The 16,198-nt window shown below is 60.5% G+C and overlaps 2 protein-coding genes across 2 annotated transcripts; one reads left to right on the top strand and one right to left on the bottom strand.

Annotated features, from left to right (window-relative positions):
- Positions 1–3,917: 3,917 nt before the first annotated feature.
- On the bottom strand, positions 3,918–12,327 carry LOC117437559 (phospholipid phosphatase-related protein type 2-like). The gene is made up of 4 exons (XM_034072042.1): positions 12,272–12,327; positions 6,143–6,332; positions 5,388–5,503; positions 3,918–3,942 (listed from the first exon to the last, which is right to left on the bottom strand). Exons 1-3 carry the CDS (start codon positions 12,302–12,304, stop codon positions 5,409–5,411), a joined length of 318 nt encoding a protein of 105 aa, XP_033927933.1. The 5' UTR covers positions 12,305–12,327; the 3' UTR covers positions 3,918–3,942; positions 5,388–5,408.
- A 751-nt stretch (positions 12,328–13,078) lies between these two features.
- CRB3 (crumbs cell polarity complex component 3) lies at positions 13,079–16,062 on the top strand. The gene is made up of 4 exons (XM_034072040.1): positions 13,079–13,137; positions 13,991–14,084; positions 14,625–14,680; positions 15,816–16,062. The coding sequence occupies exons 2-4, from the start codon at positions 14,024–14,026 to the stop codon at positions 16,035–16,037; spliced, it is 339 nt and encodes a 112-aa protein (XP_033927931.1). The 5' UTR covers positions 13,079–13,137; positions 13,991–14,023; the 3' UTR covers positions 16,038–16,062.
- The last annotated feature ends 136 nt before the right edge of the window (positions 16,063–16,198 follow it).

Here is a 16,198-nt window from a genome sequence, read left to right as displayed (position 1 = left end):
ACTCCCTTATATAGGGGGGTGGCCACGCCCCCTCCCAGTGTAATCCCCGCCCCCTCCACCTCCCATTTAGAGGTGAACCCCCATTGCCCTCTATGGACACCCCTATTGCCCCCTATGGACACCCCTATTGCCCCCTATGGGCACCCCCATTGCCCCCTATGGGCACCCCCATTGCCCCCTATGGGAACCCCCATTGCCCCCTATGGACACCCCCATTGCCCTCTATGGACACCCCCATTGCCCCCTATGGACACCCCCATTGCCCTCTATGGGCACCCCCATTGCCCCCTATGGACTCCCCCATTGCCCCCTATGGGCACCCCCATTGCCCTCTATGGACACCCCCATTGCCCCTATGGACACCCCCATTGCCTTCTATGGACACCCCCATTGCCCCCCTATGGGCACCCCCATTGCCCCCTATGGGCACCCCCATTGCCCCCTATGGGAACCCCCATTGCCCCCTATGGACACCCCCATTGCCCTCTATGGACACCCCCATTGCCCCCTATGGACACCCCCATTGCCCTCTATGGGCACCCCCATTGCCCCCTATGGACTCCCCCATTGCCCCCTATGGGCACCCCCATTGCCCTCTATGGACACCCCCATTGCCCCCTATGGACACCCCCATTGCCTTCTATGGACACCCCCATTGCCCCCTATGGGCACCCCCATTGCCCCCTAAGGACAGCCCCATTGCCCCCTATGGGAACCCCCATTGCCCCCTATGGGCACCCCCATTGCCCCCTAAGGACAGCCCCATTGCCCCCTATGGACACCCCTATTGCCCCCTATGGGCACCCCCATTGCCCCCTAAGGACAGCCCCATTGCCCCCTATGGACACCCCTATTGCCACCTATGGGCACCCCCATTGCCCCCTATGGACACCCCCATTGCCCCCTATGGACTCCCCCATTGTCCCCTATGGACACCCCCCTTGCCCCCTATGGGACTCCCCCATTGCCCCCTATGGAAACCCCTATTGCCCCCTATGGACTCCCCCATTTGCCCCCCAGGGAACCCCCATTGCCCCCTATGGACACTCAAGGCCTCCACTCTCAACCCCTTTATTCCCCCTGGGGGTGTCCCCCGCCACCCCCCCTTGCACACGTGTGTGCCCCCCCCCCACGTGACCCCTCGTGCAAAAGGGGGGGGGGGGGTAATGGCCCCCCCCCCCCCCCCAGACCTCCCTTCCAGTAGGGGGCGCTCAGGTCACAGCAGGGAAGTCCGGACGGTGACCCTATGGGGGGGGGGGGGGCGGGAGTCAGCACCCCCCATAGAGCCCCATACATTGGGGTTCCCCATAGGGGTCAGCATGCCCCATAGAGCCCCATACATTGGGGCTCCCCATAGGGGTCAGCACCCCCCATAGCACCCCATAGATTGGGGTTCCCCATAGGGGGTCAGCACCCCCATAGCACCCCATAGATTGGGGTTCCCCATAGGGGTCAGCACCCCCCATAGCACCCCATACATTGGGGTTCCCCATAGGGGGTCAGCACCCCCCATAGCACCCCATAGATTGGGGTTCCCCATAGGGGTCAGCACCCCCCATAGCACCCCATAGATTGGGGTTCCCCCATAGGGGTCAGAAACCCCCCACAGCACCCCATACATTGGGGTTCCCCATAGGGGTCAGCACCCCCCATAGCACCCCATAGATTGGGGTTCCCCATAGGGGTCAGCACCCCCCATAGCACCCCATAGATTGGGGTTCCCCATAGGGGTCAGCACCCCCCCATAGAGCCCCATAGATTGGGGTTCCCCATAGGGGTCAGCACCCCCCATAGAGCCCCATAGATTGGGGTTCCCCATAGGGGTCATGCATTGGGGCCCCCCCTCACCTGTGTGACGCTGATCTCCTCCAGGGGGCGCTGCTGCGGGGGGGGCAGCTCCGGGGGGGCTCTGGGGGCGCCCCCCCCCCACTCCCCCCCCCCCCCTCCCCCGGGTTCTGGAAGCTTCCAACAACGCAAAGCACCTGGGGGGGGCAAGGGGGGGTTGGTTGCTATAGGGGTCTATGGGGGTCTATAGGGGTCTGTGGGGTCTATGGGGATCTATAGGGGTTCTATAGGGGTCTATGGGGAGTATGTGGCTTGCTATAGGGGTCTATAGGGGTGGTACAAGGATCTATAGGGAATATAGTGAGTGGTATAGAGGTCTATAGCGGTGTAAAGGGGTTGCTATAAGGATCTATATGTGGGGGGCTATGCGTGTATCTATAGTAGGGATCCACAGGGTTCTATAGGGCTTTATAGCGGTATCTATAGGGGGTATCTATAGGGCACGTCCCTAGGGGGCGCTATAAGGTGAGTCCCTATGTGGCGCTATAAGGTGCATCCCTATGGGGCGCTATAAGGTGTATCCCTATGGGGCACTATAAGGTGCATCCCTATGGGTCGCTATAAGGTGTATCCCTATGGATGCTATGAGGTGCATCCCTATGGGTGCTATAAGGTGCATCCCTATGGGGCGCTATAAGGTGCATCCCTATGGGGCGCTATAAGGTGTATCCCTATGGGGCGCTATAAGGTGCATCCCTATGGGTCGCTATAAGGTGCATCCCTATGGGTGCTATAAGGTGCATCCCTATGTGGCGCTATAAGGTGTATCCCTATGGGGCGCTATAAGGTGTGTCCCTATGTGGCGCTATAAGGTGTATCCCTATGGATGCTATGAGGTGCATCCCTATGTGGCGCTATAAGGTGCATCCCTATGGGTGCTATAAGGTGCATCCCTATGGGTGCTATGGGGCCAGCCCCATAGGGCGCTCACCAGGAAGGCAGCGATGCCCCCCCCCGCACACGAACCCGGCCACCACGTCCCCCCAGTGGTTCCTGTGCTCCGCAACCCGCAGCGCCCCCAACAGGAACGGGGGAGCCGCGAACCCCAAAGCGGCTGCAGGCTTGGCCAGGCGGGAGCCCCCCCCGCGCCAGGCCAGGGTCACGTAGAGCTGGGGGCACAGAGAGACTATAGAGACCTATAGAGACCTATAGAGACCTATAGACCTATAGAGACTTATAGAGACCTATAAACCTATAGAGACCTATAAACCTATAGAGACCTATAGAGACCTATAAACCTATAGAGATCTATAGAGACCTATAAACCTATAGAGACCTATAAACCTATAGAGACCTATAGAGACCTATAGACCTATAGAGACCTATAAACCTATAGAGATCTATAGAGACCTATAAACCTATAGAGGACCTATAGACATCTGTAGAGAACCTATAGAGACTATAGAGAGCCTATAGAGAGCCATTACCCCCATTCCCCCCCTTACCCCCCATTACCCCATTCCCCCCATTACCCCATCACCCCCATCACCCCCATTACCCCCCCTTCCCCCCTTACCCCCATTCCCCCCATTCCCCCATCACCCCCATTCCCCCATCCCCCCATCACCCCCATTGCCCCCTATTGCCCCCTTACCCCCATTACCCCCCATTTACCCCCCATTGTCCCCCCCATTGCCCCCCATGCCCCCCCCTTACCCTCCCCATTACCCCCCATTGCCCCCCCCCTTACCCCCCCATGTCCCCCCCCCCATGTCCCCCCCTTACCCCCCCCATGTCCCCCCCCCATGTACCCCCCCTTACCCCCCCCATGCCCCCCCCTTACCCCCGCATACGCCCCCGCATACGCCCCCAGCGCCGCCTCCTTGCACGGGAACGCTCTTCTCGCGGCCGCCACCAGGGGGCGCTCCCCGGCACAGAGCTCCGCCCCCGCGGGCACGAAGCGCGGCGGGGGGGGCGGGGCGGGGCCGGAACAGCCGCCGGGGGCCGCGGAGGGAGGGGGCGCGGGGGGGCGGAACAGCCCAGGGGCGCTGTAGTTGGGGCGGCAGACGGACAGGAAGTGGGGGGCGGGGGCGCCCGTGGTCACCTGACCCGCGAGGGCAAAGATGGCGGTGGCCAAGAGGCCGAAGGAGAACACACCTTGAGGACACATGGGGATCTATGGGGCACGATGGGGACTATGGGGCACAATGGGGGATATGGGGATCTATGGGGCACAATGGGGATCAATGGGGCACTATGGGGGCTATGGGGCACAAATGGGGCTATGGGGATCTATGGGGCACGATGGGGATATGGGGATCTATGGGGCACGATGGGGATCTATGGGGCACGATGGGGATATGGGGATCTATGGGGCACGATGGGGATATGGGGATCTATGGGGCACAATGGGGGATATGGGGATCTATGGGGCACAATGAGGATCTATGGGGCACGATGGGGCTATGGGGATCTATGGGGCACGATGGGGATCTATGGGGCACGATGGGGCTATGGGGATCTATGGGGCATGATGGAGATCTATGGGGCACGTTGGGGGCTATGGGGCACAATGGGGATCTATGGGGGCACGATGGGGATCTATGGGGCACAATGGGGATCTATGGGGCACGATGGAGATCTATGGGGCACGATGGGGGCTATGGGGCACAATGGGGATCTATGGGGCACGATGGAGATCTATGGGGCACGATGGGGGCTATGGGGATCTATGGGGCACAATGGGGCTATGGGGATCTATGGGGCACGATGGGGATCTATGGGGCACGATGGGGCTATGGGGATCTATGGGGCATGATGGAGATCTATGGGGCACGATGGGGCTATGGGGATCTATGGGGCACAATGGGGGCTATGGGGATCTATGGGGCACAATGGGGGCTATGGGGATCTATGGGGCACGATGGGGGCTATGGGGATCTATGGGACACGATGGGGATCAATGGGGCACGATGGGGATCTATGGGGCACAATGGGGCTATGGGGATCTATGGGGCACGATGGGGCTATGGGGCACGATGGGGGATATGGGAATCTATGGGGCACAATGAGGATCTATGGGGCACGATGGGGCTATGGGGATCTATGGGGCACGATGGGGGCTATGGGGATCTATGGGGCACTATGGGGATCTATGGGGAACGATGGGGATCTATGGGGCACAATGGGGATATGGGGATCTATGGGGCACGATGGGGGATATGGGGACTGTGGGGCACAATGGGAGTCTATGGGGATCTATGGGGGCTATGGGGCACAATAGGGCTCTAGGGCACGATGTGGGCTGTGGGGCACGATGGGGGATATGGGGATCTATGGGGCACAATGGGGACTATGGGGCTATGGGGCACGATGGGGGATATGGGGCATGATGGGGGCTATGGGGCACAATGGGGCAATGGGCACAATGGGGTCTATGGGGCACAATGGGGACTATGGGGCACAATGGGGCTATGGGGCACGATGGGGACTATGGGGCACAATGGGGCTATGGGGCACGATGGGGTCTATGGGGATCTATGGGGCACAGTGGGGGCTATGGGGCACAATGGGGTCTATGGGGCCACCTTCGCCCCCCTCACCCAGGTACCGCAGCAGCCGCCTCAAGGGGGCTCCGCAGCTCCGGCCCCACAGGGGGGAGGGGGCAGGGCCCCCCCCGGCAGCGCCCGAGGGGCCCCAGGAGCTCCCCCAGCACCATCTGCAGGGAGAGCACCGAGACCCACGAGTGACCCCCAAGTGACCTCCAAGTGACCCCCATGACCCACAAGTGACCTCCAAGTGACCCCACTGACCCATAAGTGACCCTCCCCAGACCCACAAGTGACCTCCAAGTGACCCCTCTGACCCACATCTGACCCCCATGTGACCCACAAGTGACCCTCCCCAGACCCACACGTGACTCCCAAGTGACCTCCCTGACCACAAGGGACCCCAAGTGACCTCCCTGACCCACAAGTGACCCACAAGTGACCTCCCTGACCCACACATGACCCCCACGTGGCCCACCCTGACCCACAAGTGACCTCCCTGACCCACACGTGATCCCAAGTCACCTCCCTGACCCACAAGTGACCCACAAGTGACCTCCCTGACCCACAAGTGACCCCCAAGTCTCTGACCCACAAGTGACCCCCAAGTCTCTGACCCACAAGTGACCCACAAGTGACCTCCCTGACCCACAAGTGACCCCCAAGTCTCTGACCCACAAGTGACCCACAAGTGACCTCCCTGACCCACAAGTGACCCCCAAGTCTCTGACCCCCAAGTGACCTCCCTGACCCACAAGTGACCCCCAAGTGACCCCCAAACCCCCCCCAGCCCCACAAGTGCCCCTCACGGTGAGCGCGGGCACGGCCGTCACCAGCCCATAGACCAGCGCGGGGGGGGCGCGGCTGTCCCCGGGGGGGGCCGGGGTAGGGGCGGCCGAAGGCAGGATCCCGGCAGAAGAAACCCCCCTGGGGCACCGGGAACGGCTCCGAGAACTCCAACAGGTACCAGAGGGAAGCGACGGAGCCGAGGATGAGAACCTGGGGCATAGAGAGGACATAGAGAGTACAGAGAGACACCAGAGAGACCATAGAGAGTACAGAGAGACACCAGAGAGAGTACATAGAGATACCATAGAGACCATAGAGAGAGCATAGAGAGGACATAGAGAGTACAGAGAGACCATAGAGACACCATAGAGATACCATAGAAATACCATAGAGACCATAGAGAGAGCATAGAGAGGACATAGAGTACAGAGAGAGGACACAGAGAGCATAGAGACACCATAGAGACCATAGAGAGTACATAGAGATACCATAGAGACACCATAGAGACCATAGAGAGTACATAGAGATACCATAGAAATACCATAGAGACCATAGAGAGGACACAGAGTACAGAGAGAGGACACAGAGAGCATAGAGACACCATAGAGACCATAGAGAGTACATAGAGATACCATGGAAATACCATAGAGACCATAGAGAGAGCATAGAGAGGACACAGAGTACAGAGAGAGGACACAGAGAGCATAGAGACACCATAGAGACCATAGAGAGTACATAGAGATACCATAGAGACCATAGAGAGAGCACAGAGTACATAGAGACATAGAAAGTACATAGGGACATAGAGACACCATAGAGTACAGAGAGTACACAAGACCATAGAAATCATAGAGACACCATAGAGACCATAGAGGAGTACACAGAGAGTACATAGAGACCATAGAGAGCATAGAGAGCATAGATCCCCATCTCATCCCCATAGGCACCCCATAGATCCCATCTCATCCCTATGGGGCACCCCATAGATCCCATCGCATCCCTATGGGGCACCCCATAGATCCCATCTCATCCCTATGGGGCACTCCATAGATCCCCATATCATCCCCATAGGGCACCCCATAGATCCCATCGCATCCCTATGGGGCACCCCATAGATCCCCATCTCATCCTATGGGGCACCCATAGATCCTCATCGCATCCCTATGGGGCACCCCATTAGATTCCCATCTCATCCCTATGGGGCACCCCATAGATCCTCATCGCATCCCTATGGGGCACCCCCATAGATCCCATCTCATCCCTATGGGGCACCCCATAGATCCCATCTCATCCTATGGGGCACCCCATAGATCCCCATCTCATCCCTATGGGGCACCCCATAGATCCCCAATCTCATCCCTATGGGGCACCCCATAGATCCTCATCGGCATCCCTATGGGGCACCCCATAGATCCCCTATCACATTCCCTATGGGGCACCCCATAGATTCCCATTCTCATCCCTATGGGGCACCCCATAGATCCTCATCGCATCCCTATGGGGCACCCCATAGATCCCATTCTCATCCCTATGGGCACCCCATAGATCCCATCTCATCCCTATGGGGCACCCCATAGATCCCATCACATCCCTATGGGGCACCCATAGAATCCCCATCGCATCCCTATGGGGGCACCCCCATAGATCCCATCGCATCCCTATGGGGCACCCCATAGATCCCATCTCATCCCTATTGGGGCACCCCATAGATCCTCATCGCATCCCTATGGGGCACCCCATAGATCCCATCTCATCCCTATGGGGCACCCCATAGATTCCCATCTCATCCCTATGGAGGCACTCCATAGATTCCCCATCTCATCCCTATGGGGCACCCCATAGATCCCTCATCGCATCCCTATGGGGCACCCCATAGATCCCATCTCATCCCTATGGGGCACCCCATAGATCCCATCTCATCCCTATGGGGCAACCCCATAGATCCCCATCTCATCCCTATGGGGCACCCCATAGGATCCCCATCTCCATCCCTATGGGGCACCCCATAGATCCCATCGCATCCCTATGGGGCACCCCATAGATTCCCATCTCATCCCTATGGGGCACCCCATAGATCCCATCTCATCCCTATGGGGCACCCCATAGATCCCATCTCATCCCTATGGGGCACCCCATAGATCCTCATCTCATCCCTATGGGGCCACCCCATAGATCCCATCTCATCCCTATAGGGGCACCCCATAGATCCCATCTCATCCCTATGGGGCACCCCATAGATCCTCATCCCTATGGGGCACCCCATAGATCCCATCTCATCCCTATGGGGCACCCCATAGATCCCCATCGCATCCCTATGGGGCACCCCATAGATCCCCATCATCATCCCTATGGGGCACCCCATAGATCCTCATCGCATTCCCTATGGGGCACCCCATAGATCCCTCATCGCATCCCTATGGGGCACCCCATAGATCCCATCTCATCCCTATGGGGCACCCCATAGATCCCATCTCATCCCTATGGGGCACCCCATAGATCCCATCTCATCCCTATGGGGCACCCCATAGATCCCATCTCATCCTATGGGGCACCCCATAGATCCCATCTCATCCCTATGGGGCACCCCATAGATCCCATCTCATCCCCTATGGGGCACCCCATAGATCCCATCCTCATCCCTATGGGGCCACCCCATAGATCCCATCTCATCCCTATGGGGCACCCCATAGATCCCATCGCATCCCTATGGGGCACCCCATAGATCCCATCTCATCCCTATGGGGCACACCATAGATCCCATCCCATCCCTATGGGAGCACCCATAGATCCCATCTCATCCCTATGGGGCACCCATAGATCCTCATCGCATCCCTATGGGGCTACCCCATAGATCCCATCTCACTCCCTATGGGCAACCCCATAGATCCCCATCTCATCCCTATGGGGCACCCCATAGATCCCATCAATCCCTATGGGCAACCCCATAGATCCCATCTCATCCCCTATGGGGGCACCCCATAGATCCCATCTGCATCCCTATGGGGCACCCCCATAGATCCCATCTCATCCCTATGGGGCACCCCATAGATCCCATCTCATCCCTATGGGGCACCCCATAGATCCCATCTCATCCCTATGGGGCACCCCATAGATCCCCATCTCATCCCTATGGGGCACCCCATAGATCCCATCTCATCCTATGGGGCACCCCATAGATCCCATCTCATCCCTATGGGGCACCCCATAGATCCCATCTCATCCCTATGGGGCACCCCATAGATCCCCATCTCAGCCCTAGGGGGCACCCCATAGATCCCATCTCATCCCTATGGGGCACCCCATAGATCCCATCGCATCCCTATGGGGCACCCCATAGATTCCCATCTCATCCCTATGGGGCACCCCATAGATCCCATCTCATCCCTATGGGGCACCCCATAGATCCCATCTCATCCCTATGGGGCACCCCATAGATCCTCATCTCATCCCTATGGGGCACCCCATAGATCCCATCTCATCCCTATAGGGCACCCCATAGATCCCATCTCATCCCTATGGGGCACCCCATAGATCCCATCTCATCCCTATGGGGCACCCCATAGATCCCATCTCACCCTATGGGGCACCCCATAGATCCCCATCTCATCCCTATGGGGCACCCCATAGATCCCATCACATCCCTATGGGGCCACCCCCATAGATTCCTCATCGCATCCCTATGGGGCACCCCATAGATCCCTCATCGCCATCCCTATGGGGGACCCCATAGATCCCATCTCATCCCTATGGGGCACCCCATAGATCCCATCTCATCCCTATGGGGCACCCCATAGATCCCCATCTTCATCCCTATGGGGCACCCCATAGATCCCATCTCATCCCTATGGGGCACCCCATAGATCCCATCTCATCCCTATGGGGCACCCCATAGATTCCCCCATCTCATCCCTATGGGGCACCCCATAGATCCCATCTCATCCCTATGGGGCCACCCCATAGATCCCATCTCATCCCTATGGGGCACCCCATAGATCCCATCGCATCCCTATGGGGCACCCCATAGATCCCATCTCATCCCTATGGGGCACCCCATAGAATCCCATCACATCCCTATGGGGCACCCCATAGATCCCATCTCATCCCTATGGGGCACCCCATAGATCCCATCTCATCCCTATGGGGCACCCCATAGATCCCCATCTCATCCCTATGGGGCACCCCATAGATCCCATCTCATCCCTATGGGGCACCCCATAGATCCCATCACATCCCTATGGGGCACCCCATAGATCCCATCACATCCCTATGGGCACCCCATAGATCCCCATCTCATCCCTATGGGGCACCCCATAGATCCCATCGCATCCCTATGGGGCACCCCATAGACCCCATCTCATCCCTATGGGGCACCCCATAGATCCCATCGCATCCCTATGGGGCACCCCATAGATCCCATCTCATCCCTATGGGGCACCCCATAGATCCCATCGCATCACTATGGGGCACCCCATAGATCCCATCTCATCCCTATGGGGCACCCCTATAGATCCCTCATCTCATCCCTATGGGGCACCCCATAGATCCCCATCGCATCCCTATGGGGCACCCCATAGATCCCCCATCGCATCCCTATGGGGCACCCCATAGATCCCATCTCATCCCTATGGGGCACCCCATAGATCCCATCTCATCCCTATGGGGCACCCCATAGATCCTCATCTCATCCCTATGGGGCACCCCATAGATCCCCATCTCATCCCTATGGGGCACCCCATAGATCCCCATCGCATCCCTATGGGGCACCCCATAGATCCCATCTCATCCCTATGGGGCACCCCATAGATCCATCTCACCCCTATGGGGCACCCCATAGATCCCATCTCATCCCTATGGGGCACCCCATAGATCCCATCTCATCCCTATGGGGCACCCCATAGATCCTCATCTCATCCCTATGGGGCACCCCATAGATCCCCATCTCATCCCTATGGGGCACCCCATAGATTCCCATCTCATCCCTATGGGGCACCCCATAGATCCCCATCGCATCCCTATGGGGCACCCCATAGATCCCATCTCATCCCTATGGGGCACCCCATAGATCCCATCTCATCCCTATGGGGCACCCCATAGATCCTCATCGCATCCCTATGGGGCACCCCATAGATCCCATCACATCCCTATAGGGCACCCCATAGATCCCATCTCATCCCTATGGGGCACCCCATAGATCCCATCTCATCCCTATGGGGCACCCCATAGATCCCCATCTCATCCCTATGGGGCACCCCATAGATCCCATCTCATCCCTATGGGGCACTCCATAGATCCCATCTCATCCCTATGGGGCACCCCATAGATCCCATCTCATCCCTATGGGGCACCCCATAGATCCCATCTCATCCCTATGGGGCACCCCATAGATCCCATCTCATCCCTATGGGGCACCCCATAGATCCCATCGCATCCCTATGGGGCACCCCATAGATCCTCATCTCATCCCTATAGGGCACCCCATAGATCCCATCGCATCCCTATGGGGCACCCCATAGATCCCATCTCATCCCAATTGGGCACCCCATAGATCCCATCTCATCCCTATGGGGCACCCCATAGATCCCCATCTCATCCCTATAGGGCACCCCATAGATCCCATCGCATCCCTATGGGGCACCCCATAGATCCCATCACATCCCTATGGGGCACCCCATAGATCCCCATCGCATCCCTATGGGGCACCCCATAGATCCCATCGCATCCCTATGGGGCACCCCATAGATCCCATCTCATCCCTATGGGGCACCCCATAGATCCCATCTCATCCCTATGGGGCACCCCATAGATCCCATCTCATCCCTATGGGGCACCCCATAGATCCCATCTCATCCCTATGGGGCACCCCATAGATCCCATCACATCCCTATGGGGCACCCCATAGATCCCATCTCATCCCTATGGGGCACCCCATAGATCCCCTCTCATCCCTATGGGGCCCCCCATAGATCCCATCACATCCCTATGGGGCACCCCATAGAATCCCATCACATCCCTATGGGGCACCCCATAGATCCATCGCATCCCTATGGGGCACCCCATAGATCCCCATCTCATCCCTATGGGGCACCCCATAGATCCCATCGCATCCCTATGGGGCACCCCATAGATCCCCCCCCCCCCCCCCCCGGTACCTCCAGGAAGAAGTAACCGGACACCGCGGCCATGGCGCGCGGCGCTGCCGCTGTCGCGACAGAGACCTCGCGATAGGCGGGGGCCGCGGGGCCGCGGCGGCTCCTGATTGGCTGCCGACCTCCCGGAGAGCCCCGCCCCCTTCTGAGCCCCCCCCACTGCGGCAAAGGGGGGGGGCAAAAGAGACCCAAAGCGCATCCCCCCCCCCCCCATTGGAACTCCCCTATGGGAACCCCCCCATAGGGAGCCCCCTATAGGGCCCCCCCCATTTCCCATATGGGACCCCCATAGGGACCCCCTATAGGGACCCAAGGGACCCCTATACCCCCCCCATAGGGTCCCAAAGCACCCCTATAGCCCCCCCCATAGGATCCCTATAGCCTCCCCCATAGGGACCCAAAGGACCCCTATAGCCCCCCCATAGGGACCCATAGGACCCCTATAGCCCCCCCCATAGGATCCCTATAGCCTCCCCCATAGGGCCCCAAAGGACCCCTATAGCCCCCCCATAGGGACCCATAGGACCCCTATAGCCCCCCCCATAGGACCCCTATAGCCCCCCCCATAGGGCCCCAAAGGACCCCTATAGCCCCCCACAATAAATGGGGTGCTCCCCATATGGAGGTGCGCTCTAGGACCCAGGGTTATCGCTGCCGCAGCACTGCGCATGTGCGGAATGGTGGGTGGTGGGCGTGGCTTCAGCAGGTGCATGACTCAGGCCACGCCCCCTCCCAGACCACGCCCCCTCCCCAGGTGTGGGCGTGGTCTCCGTGGCCAGGTAGGGCCGGAGGGGGAGTGGCCGCGGTCACGTGATGCGAGGGGCGGGGCTGGGCGCGCCGGACGGAGCCGACCGGAGCCGAGCGGGGAGGTGAGGGGCGGGGGGGGGGGGGGGGGGGGTCCGGGGGGGTCATGGAGGGGTCACGGGGGGGTCACGGGGGGGGGGGAGGGGCAATGGGGTGGGGGGAGGGGTTAACAGGGGGTGGGGGGTGGGGGACAGGGGGGTGGGGGGAACCGGAAGAGGTTTGGGGGTGGGGTCCGTGGGGGTTTGGGGGGGGGGGTGAAGGGGTTGGGGGAGTTCTATGGGGTTTGGGGGGTTCTATGGGGTTTGGGGTGTCTGTGGGGTTTAGGGGGTGTCTGTGGGGTTTTGGGAGGGTCTATGGGGTTTGGGGGGGTCTGTGGGGTTTGGGGGGGTTCTATGGGGTTTGGGGGGGGGGGTTAAGGGGTTGGAGGGGTTCTATGGGGTTTGGGGGGTTCTATGGGGTTTGGGGGGGTCCATGGGGTTTGGGGGGGTTCTATGGGGTTTGGGGCTGTCTATGGGGTTTGGGGGTGTCTGTGGGGTTTTGGGGGGTTCTATGGGGTTTGGGGGGGTCTATGGGGTTTGGGGCTGTCTATGGGGTTTTGGGAGGGTCCATGGGGTTTGGGGGGTTCTATGGGGTTTGGGGGTGTCTATGGGGTTTAGGGGGTGTCTGTGGGGTTTTGGGAGGGTCCATGGGGTTTGGGGGGGTCTATGGGGTTTAGGGAGGTCCTATGGGGTTTTGGGAGGGTCCATGGGGTTTTGAGGGGTTCTATGGGGGTTTTGTGGGGGGTCACATCATGGGTTATGGGGGCCCATTATGGGCTATGGGGGTCCCATTGGGTTTATGGGGGTCCCATTGTGGGCTGTGGGGGTCCAGGGTGGGTCCATGCTGAGCTATGGGGGGGCTCTGACCGTGTCCCCACAGCCAGGACCCGGGGCGCCCCCATCCCCACCTACAATGGGGGGTGCCCCCCCCCTCGCCCTCGCCTTGGTTCTGCCCTGCCTGGCCCTGACCCAGAGTAGGTGCTGGGGGGGGGGTAATGGGGTCCCTATGGGGTCTCAATAGGGGTAATGGGGTCTCAAGGGGGGTAATGGGGGTCCCAATGGGTGTTATGTGGTCCCTATAGGGAGTTATTGGGGTCCCAGTGGGGGCTATGGGGTTCCCCAGAGGGACTTGTGAGCATCCCAGTGGGGGCTATGGGGGTCCAAGAGGGGTTATGGGGTCCCTATGGGGGTTTTGTGGTCCCAGTGGGGGTTATGGGGTCCCTATGGGGGTTATGTGGTCCCAGTGGGGGTTATGGGGGACCAATGGGGGTTATGGGGTCCCAATGGGGGTTATGGGGGTCCAAAGGGTAGGTTATGGGGTCCCAGTGGGTTATGGGGTCCCAAAGGGGGTTATGGGGTCCCAAAGGGGGTTATGGGATCCCAATGGGGGTTATGGGGTCCCAGTGGGTTATGGGGTCCCAAAGGGGGTTATGGGATCCCAGTGGGGGTTATGGGGTCCCATGGGGCTATGGGGGTTCCAGCCCCCCCACCCCATAGCCCCTCCTCCATCCCAGCCTCCCCCCCTGCGAGCCCAGGGAACAGCACCAGCAACAGCACCGAGCCCAGTGCTGTGAGTGGAGGGGCTATGGGGGCTCCCTATTGGCTGGGGAGGGGGGCGGGGTGTCCATGGGGTACCCCTATTGGCTGGGGGAGGTGGGTGGGGGGTTTCCATGGGGCTCCCCCATTGGCTGGGGGTAGTTCCCAGATGTTCCCATTGGCTACGGTTGGGTCCTGGGTGTCTCTGATTGCCCCCATGGGGGGTTCTGGGCTGCTCCCATTGGCCGGGGCTGTTCCTTGCCCCTCTCCCATTGGCTGCGGCCGCTCCATGCCCGTCTCCCATTGGCTGGGACCCCTCCATGCCCGTCTCCCATTGGCTGGGACCCCTCCGTGCCCCTCTCCCATTGGCCGGGACTGCCCCATGCCCGTCTCCCATTGGCCGGCACTGCCCCATGCCCCTCTCCCATTGGCTGCGGCTGCTCCATGCCCGTCTCCCATTGGCTGGGACACCTCCACGCCCCTCTCCCATTGGCCGGGACTGCCCCATGCCCGTCTCCCATTGGCCGGGACACCTCCATGCCCCTCTCCCATTGGCTGAGGCCGCTCCATGCCCCTCTCCCATTGGCTGGAGCCGCTCCATGCCCCTCTCCCATTGGCTGTGGCCGCTCCATGCCCCTCTCCCATTGGCTGGGACACCTCCATGCCCCTCTCCCATTGGCTGGGACACCTCCATGCCCGTCTCCCATTGGCTGCGGCCGCTCCATGCCCCTCTCCCATTGGCTGGGACACCTCCATGCCCGTCTCCCATTGGCTGTGGCCGCTCCGTGCCCCTCTGCCATTGGCTGTGACACCTCCATGCCCGTCTCCCATTGGCTGGGACACCTCCACGCCCCTCTCCCATTGGCTGGGACACCTCCATGCCCCTCTCCCATTGGCTGTGGCCGCTCCATGCCCGTCTCCCATTGGCTGTGGCCGCTCCATGCCCCTCTCCCATTGGCCGGGACACCTCCATGCCCCTCTCCCATTGGCCGGCACTGCCCCATGCCCCTCTCCCATTGGCTGTGGCCGCTCCATGCCCCTCTCCCATTGGCCGGGACTGCCCCATGCCCCTCTCCCATTGGCTGGAGCAGCTCCTTACCCCTCTCCCATTGGCCGGGACCCCTCCGTACCCCTCTCCCATTGGCTAACCCCTGTCCCCGCCCCCTTAGGCAGCCCCGCCGCTGTCCGTGGTGCTGAGCGCGGCTCTGCCTGCGGCGCTGGCGGCTCTAGCGCTGGGGGCTCTGCTGGTGGCGCTCGGACTGCGCCTGCGCGAGCGGCGCCGCTCGGAGGGCTCCTACCGGCCCAGCCGCGAGGAGCAGGTGGGAGGGGCCAGAGCTCCGCCCCCTGGCCCCGCCCCCCTGCGCCTGCCGCCCGAGGAGCGACTCATCTGAGACCACGCCCCCACGCCGAGGCTCCGCCCCCCACCTTTGGCTCCGCCCCCCTGGCCTTGGCTCCGCCCCCCGGACTTGGCTCCGCCCCCCTGACGTGGCTCCGCCCCCCACCTTTGGCCCCGCCCCCTCCCCCACGTGTTCTGCTGGGGGGGGGAGGGGAA

The sequence above is a fragment of the Melopsittacus undulatus genome, chromosome 23, assembly GCF_012275295.1.
Source record: "Melopsittacus undulatus isolate bMelUnd1 chromosome 23, bMelUnd1.mat.Z, whole genome shotgun sequence".
In the NCBI taxonomy this organism is placed as follows: Eukaryota; Metazoa; Chordata; class Aves; order Psittaciformes; family Psittaculidae; genus Melopsittacus; species Melopsittacus undulatus.
Note: the sequence above shows the minus strand (reverse complement) of the source record. Positions and strands in the feature narration are given on the sequence as shown.